Genomic DNA, 16,438 nt, shown 5'->3' with positions numbered 1-16,438 from the left:
GCAACCACATTTTTTAAATCACTTGTTACATGCATATGTGCCTAGCACAACCTACCTGCCTTAATGCAGCCATTCGTTTTTGCAGGTTACAAACGCAATGCAAGATTACGTTGCAAAGTACATGGGCCAGCGTTTCATCGAGCCTCAAGCGAGCGACCTTTCCACTGTGTTCAAAGAATCCTCACCAGTAACACCACTTATATTTGTCCTGTCGGCTGGAACCGACCCGGCTGCCGACCTTTACAAGTTTGCAGAAGAAATGAGATTCTCTAAAAAGCTTTCGGCGATCTCACTCGGCCAGGGGCAGGTAGGCTGGAAAATTCGGTTTTAAATTTCATTGGTTTTCAGTTTAACTAACTTATATTGCACCTTATTCAAATAGAATCAATAAACAAGTGTGGAATAATTCATAAACTATTCAAAATAAACATAAATTCAAGTTTCTTTTAGCCTGCGCCTTGCCATATTGGAATGCTTGGTGATGGTCTAAATTAGTGTGAGTCCCTAATAGGCCTGACGTACAATGATGAACCAAACGTACATAAAGTATTAGAATCGACACTCGACAAACTGACGCTAAAATAATAAAAAAATATTCTTTCTTAACGTTTTAGCCTATTCCCAATCTTTAGTGATTTAAAAGTTTTTTCTTTTGTTGTACTTTGATACTTTCGCGAAGACATTTCATTTTTTCTGTGTTTTTGTAGCTTTTCACTCTATTTCACCTACCTAAATATTGTACTATTATACGTGTAGTGTAAGTTATCTGTTACCAAGCCAAACTTTTCATAAGTTATCTTGCACTACAATTGAAACCATTTTTAATAAAATAAAACTTTAATTATAATGCAACCGAAATTTGTTGTTTTTTTGAAGCCGAGCAAAACCACTTTAATATCTTGAACTTTTTTTACCAGGGACCACGTGCTGAGGCGATGATACGTAGCGCTATGGACAGAGGCAAATGGGTTTTCTTCCAAAACTGTCATCTCGCTCCAAGCTGGATGCCTAACCTCGAGAGGCTGATCGAATCTATCGACCCGGATAAAGTAAGTTTGTTGTGTGTTCGTAAGGTCGTTGGTTCGAATCCCACCACTAACTGTGTTTATTGAATAAGAAAATAACTAGACCACGTCTGTAGTTTGGTTGGGTGTCTAAAATTAGCATTTATTATTGTAAAACTTCTACTTTTGAGCAGACAAGGAACAACAATTGGCGAATAATATTTTTTCTACACTAGAACACAGATAGACTACTCTTCTAATATGTAAAAGTGGATTGGCTTTATGCGTTGCCGAATTGTGATTTGTGATTTGAGAGAGGGATTTACAGTTTTCTAAACTGTACATACGCATACAACTTAAATAATCGTTGGGTTATGAAGTACTGAATTGTTGTTTGGATCTAAAGTAATAAAATCAACAAAACTATGGTTGATTTTACTAGTAGTCCATATAAAAGACTGCTTTAAAAATCCCCATTTTTTCTGCTTTTATGTTTCTCATTGGTCTACTTGTTTATCCTTTCTATCGTTCCTTTAATGCAGTGGTTCTCAAACTTTTTTGACCGCGACCCAAATCTGAGTTTTATGAACATCTCACGACCCAAGCCTCAAACATCAAAAAATGTATTAACGAGACGGACGGCAATTTCGAGGCCACGTCGTCGCCGCATAGGAGTCTGCCCATGTCAAAATGGCTGCAGACCTGATCGATTCGTTCGCCAACACTGCATAACACAACACACATTGTGGCTTTGTAGCACTATGATCATTGATAGAAGTGAATCCCAATTGTAAAAATGTTTCAATCGCCATGTGCAGTAAAGTAAAGTTGGAAGCCTATTGTCGTCTTTATGTGGTAACAGTTGGTTCTGTTTAATGTACAACGTGGTCGAGTGAGGTGACTTTACTACTACATTAAGTAAATCCGTTTGTGTTTACTTAATGCAGTAAGAGTTCGTTTGGTCAGCATTGAATCAGCATAGCGCGACCCATTTTTTGACCCTGCGCGACCCATGTTTGGGTCGCGACCCATACTTTGAGAACCACTGCTTTAATGGAATTGTAATTTATTTGGCAACTGTGCTTAATTTTCGTTTATACATTCTGCAATTTTGTTTCTATTCCCTCATAGGTTCACAGAGATTTCAGACTGTGGTTGACGTCAATGCCTAGCAACCAGTTCCCCGTTGCTATCCTGCAGAACGGCAGCAAAATGACAATCGAACCACCGAGAGGAATCAAAGCAAATTTGCTGAGAGCTTACGTGGCACAAAACGACGATTTCCTCAACTCGTGTTCAAAGGTAAGAAATATAATTAAAAGTTGCAAATAAAACTATGAGAAAGATAAAAGATTTTAGCATTTTACGTCTGAGAGCTGTTTAAAAGTTTAGGATGTAGGTTCGAATCCCACCCGCCCTCTATGGAAAGTAATGTTTTAACCAGTGGTTTTCAAACCTTTTTTGATGAATTCCTCACTTAGCAATTCAAAACATTTTAATTCCTCCCTAATATACCACATGGTAGTTGTAACACCATACAAAGATCATTTAAAATCGGGTTTTTTTTTCAACTTCACAGGTTATTTTCCCAAAACTTAAGTGCCTATTTACAAACCACATGTAAAAATTAAACCAAATTCCTCCCCTCAAGTTTTAACATTTTCCTTGAGAGGATTTCCTTCCCGGTTGGGAACCACTGGTTTAAATTAAAAGACAAATACTTTAAAAGAAACTTAGTTATGCCGCCAAAATCGTCCCAAATGCTTAATAACCTGATTGGATTAGAGGCCCAATAATTCGTTATCACGCGGTGTTTTCGTTGCGTTGTGACGTGCTTGCGTTCCATTCTTTGTTTCCTTTGTTTATCGTGCACTGTGCTAGTCGCATTCAGTGTTATTTACCCTGATGAAGACGACCTGTATAGGACGTCGAAACGTCGGAATAAAATTACATTTGCCAGAAAGCTCCACAAACTTGACTTTTTGGATTTGTTGCATTATTTGCAGTCTATGTTGGTAACAAGTAACTATAAACATAAGTTTGCTCTAAAGACAAGTAGACTTAAATTAAACTTTACACACGACCTGCTTACATCGACAGGTTGCCGAGTTCAAGTCCCTTCTCTTCTCATTGTGTCTCTTCCACGGGGTGGGGCTGGAGAGGCGCAAATTCGGTCCTCTCGGCTTCAACATTCCTTACGAGTTCACCACGGGCGATTTGCGCATCTGTATCTCGCAGCTGAGAATGTTTCTCGATGAATACGAAGATATCCCATTCAAGGTAAAAATCACTACTTTATTTATTTTTAAGATTCGAACCCGGGAGGTCAGGCGCCTCAGACTATTCGGCCAATTGCATGCCATAAATTGTAATAATCTTGTAATAAATTCTTCATAGGTGCGCGAATTGTGAGACGTTTTATGTTACAAGAGACGAACTTACACTCAGATGTACAAGTTGTCTGACAATAGAACACCATCACTTTTGCAGTTAAAAAAAAAACGTTGTTGCGTAATGCTTTGATTAGGCGATAATGAACAGCAGAAAATGTTTTTCGAACTGGTGATCCCCTACAACGAAGCTGACATGTGCACCATACGAGGCAGGCAATGGTGCTTGTGATTCGACTTTCGACGGGTTCACCGCGAGTCCCGGAAAGACTCAAGATTTTTCTAGCCTACGCTTTGCCATTTGGGAATGCTGACAGAAGTCATAACACTGAATAACATTTACTCAAAACACACCTTATCCAGGCTCCTAATAACCATGGTTTTCCCGTATATCCTCTTAGTGTCTGACGTATACAGCGGGTCACATCAACTACGGAGGGCGTGTAACTGACGACTGGGATCGGCGATGCCTGATGAATATTCTGTCCGACTTCTACAGTTTCAGTGTACTCAAAATCAACCACAGCTATTCTGTCAGCGGGATGTACAAACAGATCGACACCGACTGCGACAACAACGTAAGTTACAGGGGATGACGTCATCGAAGCGTGACGTCATTGTTGCGTCAACCGAAAGTGATATAGGTGCAGCGACGGGGGTGTATTACCTTTCATTGGTATCATCGACATTTTGTGACTTAAAAACTAAAAAAGCAGTTTTTGTCCGACCATGACGTCATTGTTAAGTCACCCCAAAAAGTGTGGTATGAAGTGCTTTTGTGTTGGGGCGGTGGGGATTTACGTATTGGTTATGTCCGGTATCTTGCTGATGTGACACAAAAACATTAAAAGTTTGTTTCAATGATGGTTGTTCGAAACAGGGGAGAATCCATCCGCTTAAAGCGCAAATTTTATTTATTACGGAGGGAGTTTGTTTGTGTACAGCACTTTTGCGGTTGGATATATTAACGTTTGCTCTTCGGTGTGTTTTAGACTTTTATGTTCAACTATTTTTGGGGGGGAGGGGGGGGGGGGGGGGGGTGGTTAAGTCACCTTCTTAAAATACAGTTTTGGATAAAAAATATTTTTAAATTTCTTCGCAAAACAATTAGAATTAGCAGAGAACTAAAATTTTAACCCAAGACTTTATCCTCACCTACAGGGTTACATCCAGTACATCAGGACCCTCCCGATCAACGATACGCCGGAAATTTTCGGGATGCACGATAACGCGAACATCACATTCGCACAAAACGAGAGTTTCTCGACCCTCACTGCTCTCATCCATCTACAACCCAAAACATCCTCAGCGGCAGGACATTCAAGTGAAGAGGTGGGTAGGAGAAGAGAACTGTCGGCGTGGATCCGGATTTTTTTCGCACAAAATATTATTTCTTAGCTATTGTTGGAAACGCTGCTTTGATATTATAACATCATTTATCAAAGAAATAGTATGACTTAATACTATCCGATAATGTAAGGTGGGTTATAAATATTGCTTAACGTCAACCTCTTGACGTCAACAGTAGTAAGACATTTAGCTTTAACTTGTTGTATCTTATTGCTAATTTCTTGATCAGGTAAACACAAGCTAACGAGGCAGGATAAGAACCCACAACCTCGCGATCACTACGCGTACACAGTAAATTCCCAGGTTGTTTGGCCTTTTTACCACCAAGATGACAGCGAGGTTAGCGTAACTGCCTTGTGATCACAAGGTTGTGGGCAGGTTTTTTTTAAGGTTTGGTTTGGGTGACCGCTAAGTAGTTTTAAGAGACCGCAAGTGTTTCATTTAAATACCAAAAAATAGCCATATTTGCTTAAAGTTAAACGAATTATTTCCCCCAAAACACCTTAAAATAAACACTGGTTGTGTGTTCTAATCCTATCTCGGTTGCTTGTGTTTCCCTGAGCAAGACACTTAAGCGGCATTGCTCCAACCCAGTGGTTCCCGATGGGTTGAACTAAATTGAAGTCACCAACTGCCTTTGTCGAAAAAACTCGAACAAAAATGATTGAATGGGCTTGGGATAAAATAAGTAGCTCGACGGCGGACTCATTGTGAGCATAACGCATTAGGGCAGGGGTGTGCAACCTTTGTTGCTGTGGGGCCAAATACGATTGCCGAAATTAGATCGCGGGCCGCACCTGTGTTTTACACAAGGTGATTTTTCTTTGTTGCTTACCAAATATGCTTAACTACCAGTTAAATTCGCATTTGATTCTAGCCACATATTGCCAGGTCACAGAAAGATAGCATCGGGCGCATTAATCTTGCTCAAAAATATATATTAGTTATACTCGTTTGCCAGGACATTTGAAATCCAAGGGTCTCTGCGGGCCGCACAACCTTTAATAAAGGGCCGCATTTGGCCCGCGGGCCGCAGGTTGCACACCTCTGCATTAGGGCGTTGCCCACCCACCGAGGATAAAAATGAAACAAACAAAGGAACAAATTACCAAAGTTTTAGACTTCGTACACAGAATCGACTTATAAGGTGTATTCGTTACCTTTTCTCCGTTGCTTTAGGTTGTGGAGGAAGTCACCAAGAAAATTCTCTCTGAAGTCCCAAAACCTTTCCCTCTTGATGAAGTGATGGAGAAATATCCGGTGATGTATGAGGAGTCTATGAACACTGTGTTAGTACAGGAAGTTATCAGGTGAGGCGTGGTAATGACCTTGAAATTATCCAAGGTCAGAAACATGCGAAAAAGAAATCTATTTTTAGGAAAAAATGCAAATGTTACGTAAGTGTATTTCTTTGGTTTACACTAGCAAAAAAAAACAGCAAACATTTTTTATGCAACAATACAACATAGCAGGAGTTGTTACTAAAATGTTGCAAACTGTAACAAAAAGTTAGGTGTTCACGGTTTTAAAAATTTTAACGTGAAATAAACAAGCCATATTTGTATGAAACATAACGTTTCGACAATCAACTTTTGTCACAACAAAAATATGCCTAGTTTTACAATTTGGAAGTGTTACTGCATTACAAAACCATCGGCAATTTTCACAAATTTCAGATACAACCGATTGTTGAACGCCATCATCCAATCGTCTCAAGACTTGCTCAAAGCCATCAAGGGTCTCGTCGTCATGTCAGAGTCGTTAGAAATGATGTTCAATAGTTTATACATTAACGAAGTTCCTACACTATGGTCTGGAAAGGTAAATTGTAAAATAGGTGCTCAAACAAACACTTTATGCAATAGCGATGTACTAATGCAGAAATCGTCCTGATTCACGGATGCTCCACAGACGACGCCAGTTACATATATTGGCATTACTTAGCTGACAGATTTAGCACACACTTAAATCAGCTTAGGACTGACGATGCCATATTTTTGGGCAAAATATAATTTTAAGTGTTTTGCAATAATAAATATACAGACTGATTTAAGTTTGTGCTGAATTTGTCAGCTAAGTAATGACATTTTATGCAATGTTTAAAAGGAGTTTAGTATAATTTTGATAGTTGCGTTGTATATAGCTAAGCTAAAAATCAAGACGGGAATGTATTAAAATAAATATTTAAAATGCTGACAATGTTATTTATAGTATAAAATACCTCGTAAAATTCACTAATACCTCGTAAAATTCACTAATAATTCACTGTTTGTGCATCTTGACCACGTTAGGTACAACGTTTCAGGTGATACATATTACGCTGTACAGTTTGTGTTGAAGCTATTTTCCAACTCGAATCCAACAAACCGTTAATTTACACCCAGGCCTACCCATCACTGAAACCTCTCGCTTCATGGTTGGAAGACTTGCTCGCTCGCATCAAGTTTATCCAACACTGGATCGACCACGGTGTCCCTGTCGTCTTCTGGATTTCAGGATTTTTCTTCCCACAAGCTTTCCTCACAGGAACACTACAGAATTACGCGAGGAAGGAGGTTATCTCAATCGACACCATAAGCTTCGGTTTTAAGGTGATTTTACTCGTGAATTGGATTGTTTAAGTACAGGGGCATTATGACGTCACTAAAGAGGACACATGTGGCGTCACAAAATAAGAGTACGTTGTTACGTCACAAAATGGCAATATTGCGCCATGAAAATGTAAATACATATTTAAGTCAAAAAGCAAAAGTATATGGTGCCATCACAAAAAAGGAAGTACGTTGTTACGTCATAGAACACCCGGCGTGTGACGTCATGTTACAGTTGCTACAATAAGTGATGATAAGGTCATAACTAGATAACTTTTGTGGATAAACAAATTCCAGTTTGTTTCCCGATGTTTATGACAACAAACCCGAATGACAATGGCTTCGTTCGACAATCGATTGTGTTCACAATTACCACGTGACATCTATTGTTACGTCACTACTGACTGACAACACAATCGAATTATCTCGTGCCATCGGCGCCCACTAAAAAATCAATGATAATTTTGTTTGGCTTTAAACTGCAGCCCAACATGTACGTGTTATCGGCAAACACGACTGTTGTGCGCATAATATGCAAACTGTTCATAAATAATTCAGATTCTTTTCTGGTTCATGTGTTCCATGTAGGGCGTAACTTTGTGTACGTTAGTGTGTTTTGCGTCAAAGCACTTCTAAAGTTGACTTGTTAACGACTGATGGAAGTTTATTACCCTAAAGGGATTTACATAAATATGTTTTGTAATGTGTCAACACTTTGTTTTTCTGTGTTATGGGACACGTTTTACAACATGAGGGCATTGGAGAACGTGACACGAAACAGCGAACACCTGTCGAAGCTCACTATTAAAAATACGTTTGCAATAATATAATACATGTTTGGCCAACTTTGTCACTTAAGTGTAAGGATGTGTTTGTGAAACAAACCATTTTTGCGAAAATAAATTTGCTACAAACTATAGAATACAAACTGCTACCTTAGACGTGCTTTTTTCTGCTTGAAAAATGTGATTTTTTTATCACTCCTATTTTCTTTCACATTACCACATTGCCGATTTACTTCACCCCTTTTAAACAAGCATTTGTTAAATTCCTAACGAAAATCATAATGTTCGCGTTTCTGTGATATTCAAACTTCTCCAAATGTATTCAAAAATCCAACATTTTTGCTAACTTTATATCTGCAAAATATTGAGCTTATTTATTCGTTCACAGGTGTTGAAGGAGCATTATGACGAAATAGAAGCGCGTCCGGTGGACGGTTGTTACATCAGAGGCTTGTTTTTGGAAGGGGCGAGATGGGATTACGATACACAACTACTGGGAGAATCAAAAGCGAAGGAACTTTATACGGATATGGCGACAATGTGGCTGGTACCGGTCGGCAACAGGTTCGAAAAACTTGTTTTTAGGAAGCTGTTTATGTTATTTGCGTGCTGCCTATTAGACAAAATGCCATACAATAATTTGACATTAAACTGTGTAACTTGAATTGATAACTTGAACAAGGATTTGCCGAAATGTTTGACAACCAAATGTGTCACTTTTAGCACTTTTTGGTCCAGTTAAATTATTCATTTTTCAGTAATGTTTCCAATAGATACTGACGATGCTGTAAAAGCGATATTTATATATATATATATCTAAATATATACATATATCTTTAAAACTAAAGGATGAACGACTAAATCTTTTTTTCTGAACTTACAGCCATATCTATAAGGCTCATAAGTTTGCATTCGCCAAGCAACGGAGTGGGTGATTCCAACTTTACGCTTTAAGTTTCAATTACGAATGTTCTCACTAAGTTTTTTTTTACAAAGAATGTGTACTTAATTGAGCTAAGTTCTTTAAATTTTTTGGATAATTGATTCGTTTTACCATTGCATCACTACATAATGCGAATCAATCTGCCCAGAAAATGTAAACAATGTGAAAAACAACACTGTCAACGCATTTAGGAATCAATTAAGGAACTATGCGATCGACAATAATCTGTCAACAAATGCGACAACAAACAAAATTAGCAAGGTAGTCGTATTTCCAACGCAATAACTTTCATTTTACTAGATATGCGTTTAATGCAACACATTGTTAAGAAGCTTTATGTCAGCTTCGTGTTCCAATACTTGTTAGTCATTCTTTAGTATCAATAAGGAAGCGCTTATTGCGTGTCCGTCTTCTACGTAATTAATCCGGCATAAGCTTAAATGATGCTCTTGTGTGGTGGATATGCTTTAATTTAATATGCCGGCGGCGAATTCAGTAGTGGGAAATACGAAAATCAAAACGTGGCAACTAAAATTTCTCATATTCATTGATTGTTGGTTATAAAAGATTGAATTTTTGAAAATTTCAGACTTTAAGCTGTTTCAACAGCTGATTATATCGTATTGTCGACGCGTACACATGTTTGATCATACACACAAGCTCCCTGAGTACACTGAGGACCACTGTGAGCAACATAAGATGTGCACGCTGTGACCACACACCAGTTTATAGGCTACCCAGTATAGATTTTCTTGTGCGCTGAGATTTTCCTAGCAGTGCACAATCGCAAAATTTTAAATATTTTCTTAAACCTTTATTGTTTCGAAGTCAACCTTTGAACTCTGACCTTTCAGAGTGACCCCGAGCAGCGGAATCTACGTATGTCCGATCTACAAGACATTAACCAGGGCGGGGACGTTGTCTACAACTGGTCATTCCACCAACTACGTTATAGCCGTAGAGGTACCAACTGACAAAGAGCAAAAGCATTGGGTGAAGCGAGGTGTGGCTATGATTTGCGCACTCGATTATTAGTTGCTGTTTTCCACCGAGGACACCGTGTTTTGTGTATTTTGTGTTTATGCTTTTTTTGTATCACATACACTGTGTGTCGATTTTTTATTTTGTTGCATGTACACGATTTTTGCGTTGGGTTTTGTTTGAAAAGTATGAGTTGGCTACTTAAAAATAAACATATGTTTAGTTTTTAATATTTAAACCCTCGTTTTGTCAAAGATATCCCAAAATCTGCTCCTAAATGTGCCAAATATTACCACAAAAACACAATATCATTCGAAAACATCAAGGGTTTGTAGTTTATTTGAAACCTTGCCAAAGAATTCCTACTTTCGTCTTTGGAATACACACAGCTAAACACGAATGAAAAGTTCAGCAGTTACGGCCTTTTGACAACAAACCAAGCATTGCGTGGGTTTGTCAACCGAGCTGAACAACTCAATTGGTTTCTTAACGCGCGTTGGTGCTAAAACATAAACAAACTTGGGTAAAAACAGTTTCCTAGCATACACTAGCACTAGCAACGTTCAGTAAAGGATGGCTTTATTAATTCGTGCAATACCTCATACCAGAAGCTTGAAAATGCGATTACGCATTTCCTTAACCCCTAATTTAGTAGCTCTGCTGAAAAATTGATCAAGTCTGCCAATGGTCAACCCTTTATCCTAATGAACTTCCATTCTACAAGTGAGAATACTGTAAAAACACAAGAGCTCCTTAAACTTTGTTCAATTTGTAAAGTTGAAAACAGCAACAATAACATTTTGTCCAGAGTAACATTTGTTATTTGGTTAAAACAACAAAAATACTTTGTGATAGTATAAAATAAAAAACAGCAACAAAACTGGACGGAAACAAAGATTTCAGTGCATTTAAATGAAGAACTCTCTACATGTGAAATAAAATATGAATGTGTAGTAACGAAAACCGTTGTTGTTAAAAACAAGTAAAATATCATTAATACTGCATTGGTTACATATATGTCCGCATGTTAATAGCTAAAAAGCAATAGATATGACATTGCATAAAGCCATGAAGGAACATTGTATCAAGTAAATATGGGAACAATAAATTACACTTCTAGTATAGGTAGCAAAATGTGAAATTTGCAGCAGTTGTGAAAGTCTAAAACTAAATAGTTCTGCTTGGGCAATGAAATATGTTATGACCAAATGAAAAACACACTAAATGCTGCATAACATACAGTTATATAAATAAGATCTCAAGTAAACAGGTTTACTAAATTGCAATATATCTTGTGTTTATGTAGATGCTGCCAACTAACAAAGCATAAATACTGATCTAAAATGCAATATTTTTTCCAGCTCTGGCCCTAACACCAAGTTGGCACTGCCACATACAAAGAGGACGGTCAATATTTAGGCTTGAATCTGCCATTTTTCCACCAATGAGTAACAAACGACTTAAGTGCAGGTCCGATGTCATTCGATACTGCTCAATTTTTTTCTCTGGCTCTCGGTTGACGTTCTTGTCTATGTCATCAAATGCAGAAGCATTTTTAACGAATGAATCTTCAAATTGGCAAGAATTTGTGCTTTTATTTATTACAGTGGCGTCAGATGAAAATCTCGTAACAGTCTTTCCAGCGGATGGCACTACTTGAATGAAACTAGTGCTTTGAAATTTAGGATTTTTATCTTTCCCTGGTTGCCACTGCTTTTGTTCCGAGAGGTTGTAGGAAAAATGTTTGACATTATTAGTCCCTACAAGTTTGCTGTTGTAAATCTCAGGATTGGAATGATTTACAAATGCTGCATTATGAAGTCCCATTTGAGAGAGAGAGTCTTTTCTTTCACTTTTTATTCCTAATAATTGATCTCGATCTTGGTTGTTGCAAAAATAATCTTCGTCGATGCAAAGACTGCCATAGGATTTTGTTAAAACATCTGTGTTTACAATTTCAGTCTCAATTTCTGTTTCACCATTTTCTGGAGACAGAATAAAGTCTTCCTCTGATGTAATGTCTTCAGAAATCTTGAAATATTCTTTCGCTGAAGGTTTAGGTATTATCAGTGGTTCTGAAAAATCAGGTAAAATAGGAATCTCATTTGTGGGAACTTTTTTAGTCTCTTGATCTCTTTTTTCAGATATTAACAGTGGTGTAAAGGTTTTCACATCAGAGAATATGCGTTTTTTGGAAGGAAATTGGCTTTCGACTTCTGGAAGAGCTATGATACAGTGGTTCGCAGCAGGTGATGGCCTTACTTTGTCAAGGAACTGACATGAATGCCATACCTGAACACCAGTCCAGGAATTTTCATCCAATCTCACCTCCCACAGTTTGGAACAGGTGTCCCCATCTTCACGACTGCCTCCGAAGACAAAGACTGTGTCAGACACAAGATAAAGAGCATGGTTGTACAGCTGCCATGGTGCTGACTTGGTTCGTATGTGGCACCATACAAATGTGTAAAAATCCCATGTCCAAACTTGCATATCATTGCGATCTGAAATACCACCCAGACCGCCACACATCCACATATAGTTCTCATGGACACATGCAGCATGTTTGTATAGGGAACCTGGATTTGGCAGTGATTCATCAAACTGGATTTGTTTCCAAGTATCACAGTTAAACGCATATGCCCACATGTCATTACTAGGCCCCTTTAGATCAATATATCCTCCGTGGATAAACATTTGATCTTCATATACCACTGCAATGTGTTCACGCCTCGCAGTGGGTGACAGCGTGGCCTCAGACTTCTTCACCCAAGTGCAAGCTACAGGGTCAAATATCCAAAGTGGGACTTCGCCTGCGCTTGCGAAGCTCATTTCTCCACCAAAATAATAATGCTTTCCTCTGTGTGCGACCACTGTGTGCCCTTCCAAAGGTGGAGGCCTATCACCAGTTGTTTTAACTTCTTGCCAAACATGATCATTGATGTTGTACTTCCACAGATCATGTTGGGTTCCCTTTGTGCCACGGCCTCCATAGAGATAAAGAAATTGTCCGCTGCGGCATATTGTGTGAAACGAGCGATGCGTTGGACTTTTATCTTCTGTAGATAGTGGTTTCCATGAGTAAACTCCGGATAATGGGCTCACATCTTGGGTAAGTTTGGGAGCGAAACAGTCAAACCCAAATATCCTCATTACAGTCAAAACTAAACTTTTGTTATTTTTTTCTGCAAAAGGGGAAATGAGTTAGGACAACTGTAATCAGGAACACATAAACACATAAAAACATGCTTTACTGCATATTTTATGTTCAAACATTTAATAAAGTCTTACAAAAATTGAAATTAACTAGTAATGCTAAAGGAAACGCATACTGAAGTATATAGTTGTATAACCTTACTATAATAAGAAATAAGAATTTTTAAACAACAATACATAAGTAAGTAATATGTAACATGTTTTCCCATTGGTTTCACTAACGTAGTTACTTTACTTGCATATGTAAACCACAGACCCTGAAAAATACTAAAGTACTACCTAAAAAATCAAAAACAATAATAAACAAAAATAAAACCAATAGTAAACAAACTACAAATGCCTCATAAATGCACGCACGTGGCACAACAACAAACTTAGGTTGCTTTCAGACCTAAACCATTTAATACATGCCAGCCTCCAAGCCTCTACCACTTTACGCACTACCTGTGGACCATGTTACATCAACTGCAACTTTTCCAACTAAAAACTGGAAACGCCTCGCAGTTAGTGACGCATTGTCTCTAGCAACTGCCGTTAGTCATGCGTGACAATCAGTGAAGCGCTCAACCGTAACGCAAACATTTCTCGACTGAACAAACTGTTTTAGTTGGACAAAGGTCGCTCGTCGTTTAGCACAATGGTGTAAATTGTGGAAATAAGCACTTCGGCCAAGCTCCACAACCACTTAACCTTTTTCGCAACTAGTTAAATATGGCACGTTTAGTTTTTAATGTACAATTACTTGATCTTTAGCTATGTTTCTAGCCACTAAAGCAGTGATTTTCCTCTTAAACAGACATATATACGGATTGCGTGCAAACTGACTACTTCTTCTATCGCTGCGTACTACCGTAACCCTGTTTGAATGGGTAGACCAAGAGATAGGCCTATTTAACTCGACTAGGCTAGCATAATTTCTTGTTTCAAAAATGGTTATAACTTCCTAATAAACGTCCCAGATACAGATTTTTTTTTCAGTGTGATCAGTTGAGATGCAATTTTTGAATTGACTTGAATTACGTATAACTGGAAGCTACTTGCGTACCACCTGAAAAGCTAGGATAAGCATACCACAGGTTGAAAACAACTCCTTTAAGTGAATATTAATGAAATTGATTAGGTTTAGGCTAGTGTGCGATAACTTACTTACCTTTCATGCAATACCCAGCAAGACAATATTAGTTGTTGTCACTGTCCGCAACGCCTCGTTTGATGTGCGTCAATATCTCTAAAGTTTACCACGACTTACATAACAAAACCCTCTCGCGAATAGTAAAGTGCCTCTTGAATGTTAAAATGGGCGAATTCTAGCCTGGTCATCATGAAAACAGCTGCTATACTGAAGTGCTTGGAACAAAGCCCAGGTGAAATGAAAAAGGTCGTTGGACGATGTTTAAAAACATTCCACTTCAATCTGGATGAGCAGTTTACCATAATCACCGCCGTTACGTCATAGACAGTCACATGCTAAAAGGCGCAAGGTTACGTTCTGCGACTATTGTTTGCGTTACATAATCGACCACCTTTGATGTGTGCCTTTGTTCGCTTTAAATGGACCTGAATAGAATACACAGAATGTTTTTATGTGTAGACTTGTCATGTGACCATAACTTCGGCACACAACAAACGTGCTCCATGGCAACAACAACTGATAATAGGGAAGAATGAATGGTTGCTAGACTAGAAATCTGCGACATTTTCTTCGGGTATTATTTGGTTGACCGGTTCAAGGCAGTAACAAGCCGGAGTCAGTTTCAAACAAAAATATCTATAGCCTTTCCGTTTTTTTCGATTTTTGGGGGTCAAAAAATCGAAGAAAAATCCGGTTTTCGGTGGGTTTTCGCGGGAATATTCCAGTTTCAAACCGGTTATGACCGGTTTCTGCCTCCTACCGAACCTCCAAACCGGTTTGAACCGGTTTTCAAAATCGAAAATTTTGACCCGATTTTTGAAAAAACCCTAAGGCTATAGCCTTTCCGTTTTTTCGATTTTTGGGGGTCAAAAAATCGAAGAAAAATCCGGTTTTCGGTGGGTTTTCGCGGGAATATTCCAGTTTCAAACCGGTTATGACCGGTTTCTGCCTCCTACCGAACCTCCAAACCGGTTTGAACCGGTTTTCAAAATCGAAAATTTTCACCCGATTTTTGAAAAAAACCTAAGGCTATAGCCTTTCCGTTTTTTCGATGTTTGGGGGGTCAAAAAATCGAAGAAAAATCCGGTTTTCGGTGGGTTTTCGCGGGAATATTCCAGTTTCAAACCGGTTATGACCGGTTTCTGCCTCCTACCGAACCTCCAAACCGGTTTAAACCGGTTTTCAAAATCGAAAATTTTGACCCGATTTTTGAAAAAACCCTAAGGCTATAGCCTTTCCGTTTTTTCGATTTTTGGGGGTCAAAAAATCGAAGAAAAATCCGGTTTTCGGTGGGTTTTCGCGGGAATATTCCAGTTTCAAACCGGTTATGACCGGTTTCTGCCTCCTACCGAACCTCCAAACCGGTTTCAACCGGTTTTCAAAATCGAAAATTTTGACCCGATTTTTGAAAAAACCCTAAGGCTATAGCCTTTCCGTTTTTTCGATATTTGGGGATCAAAAAATCGGAGAAAAATCCGGTTTTCGGTGGGTTTTCGCGGGAATATTCCAGTTTCAACCCGGTTATGACCGGTTTCTGCCTCCTCCCGAACCTCCAGACCGGTTTAAACAGGTTTTCAAAATCGAAAATTTTGACCCGATTTTTGAAAAAACCCTAAGGCTATAGCCTTTCCGTTTTTTCGATTTTTGGGGGTCAAAAAATCGAAGAAAAATCCGGTTTTCGGTGGGTTTTCGCGGGAATATTCCAGTTTCAAACCGGTTATGACCGGTTTCTGCCTCCTACCGAACCTCCAAACCGGTTTGAACCGGTTTTCAAAATCGAAAATTTTGACCCGATTTTTGAAAAAACCCTAAGGCTATAGCCTTTCCGTTTTTTCGATTTTTGGGGGTCAAAAAATCGAAGAAAAATCCGGTTTTCGGTGGGTTTTCGCGGGAATATTCCAGTTTCAAACCGGTTATGACCGGTTTCTGCCTCCTCCCGAACCTCCAAACCGGTTTAAACCGGTTTTCAAAATCGAAAATTTTGACCCGATTTTTGAAAAAACCCTAAGGCTATAGCCTTTCCGTTTTTTCGATTTTTGGGGGGTC

The 16,438-nt window shown here is 38.7% G+C and overlaps 2 protein-coding genes across 3 annotated transcripts in view; one reads left to right on the top strand and one right to left on the bottom strand.

Moving 5' to 3' along the window:
* LOC145202725 (dynein axonemal heavy chain 1-like) overlaps window positions 1-10,282 on the top strand; it is a 78,167-nt gene extending 67,885 nt beyond the window's left edge. For both annotated transcript variants that reach the window (XM_080075767.1, XM_080075766.1), the window contains 11 exons: window positions 86-307; window positions 918-1,049; window positions 2,136-2,306; window positions 3,105-3,284; window positions 3,796-3,972; window positions 4,556-4,726; window positions 5,924-6,054; window positions 6,421-6,565; window positions 7,129-7,335; window positions 8,509-8,684; window positions 9,918-10,282. In XM_080075767.1, coding sequence (XP_079931893.1) covers window positions 86-307; window positions 918-1,049; window positions 2,136-2,306; window positions 3,105-3,284; window positions 3,796-3,972; window positions 4,556-4,726; window positions 5,924-6,054; window positions 6,421-6,565; window positions 7,129-7,335; window positions 8,509-8,684; window positions 9,918-10,098 — 1,893 coding nt within the window. In that variant the 3' untranslated portion in view covers window positions 10,099-10,282. The remainder of the gene's footprint in view (window positions 1-85; window positions 308-917; window positions 1,050-2,135; window positions 2,307-3,104; window positions 3,285-3,795; window positions 3,973-4,555; window positions 4,727-5,923; window positions 6,055-6,420; window positions 6,566-7,128; window positions 7,336-8,508; window positions 8,685-9,917) is intronic.
* A 1,100-nt stretch (window positions 10,283-11,382) lies between these two features.
* LOC145239102 (uncharacterized) lies at window positions 11,383-14,559 on the bottom strand. The gene is made up of 2 exons (XM_080102384.1): window positions 14,411-14,559; window positions 11,383-13,229 (listed from the first exon to the last, which is right to left on the bottom strand). Exons 1-2 carry the CDS (start codon window positions 14,415-14,417, stop codon window positions 11,383-11,385), a joined length of 1,854 nt encoding a protein of 617 aa, XP_079958510.1. The 5' UTR covers window positions 14,418-14,559.
* Between the last annotated feature and the right edge of the window lie 1,879 nt (window positions 14,560-16,438).

The sequence above is a fragment of the Phallusia mammillata genome, chromosome 7 (assembly GCF_965637545.1).
Source record: "Phallusia mammillata chromosome 7, kaPhaMamm4.hap1.1, whole genome shotgun sequence".
NCBI lineage: Eukaryota > Metazoa > Chordata > Ascidiacea > Phlebobranchia > Ascidiidae > Phallusia > Phallusia mammillata.
This window is presented reverse-complemented; position numbering and strand designations above follow the sequence as displayed.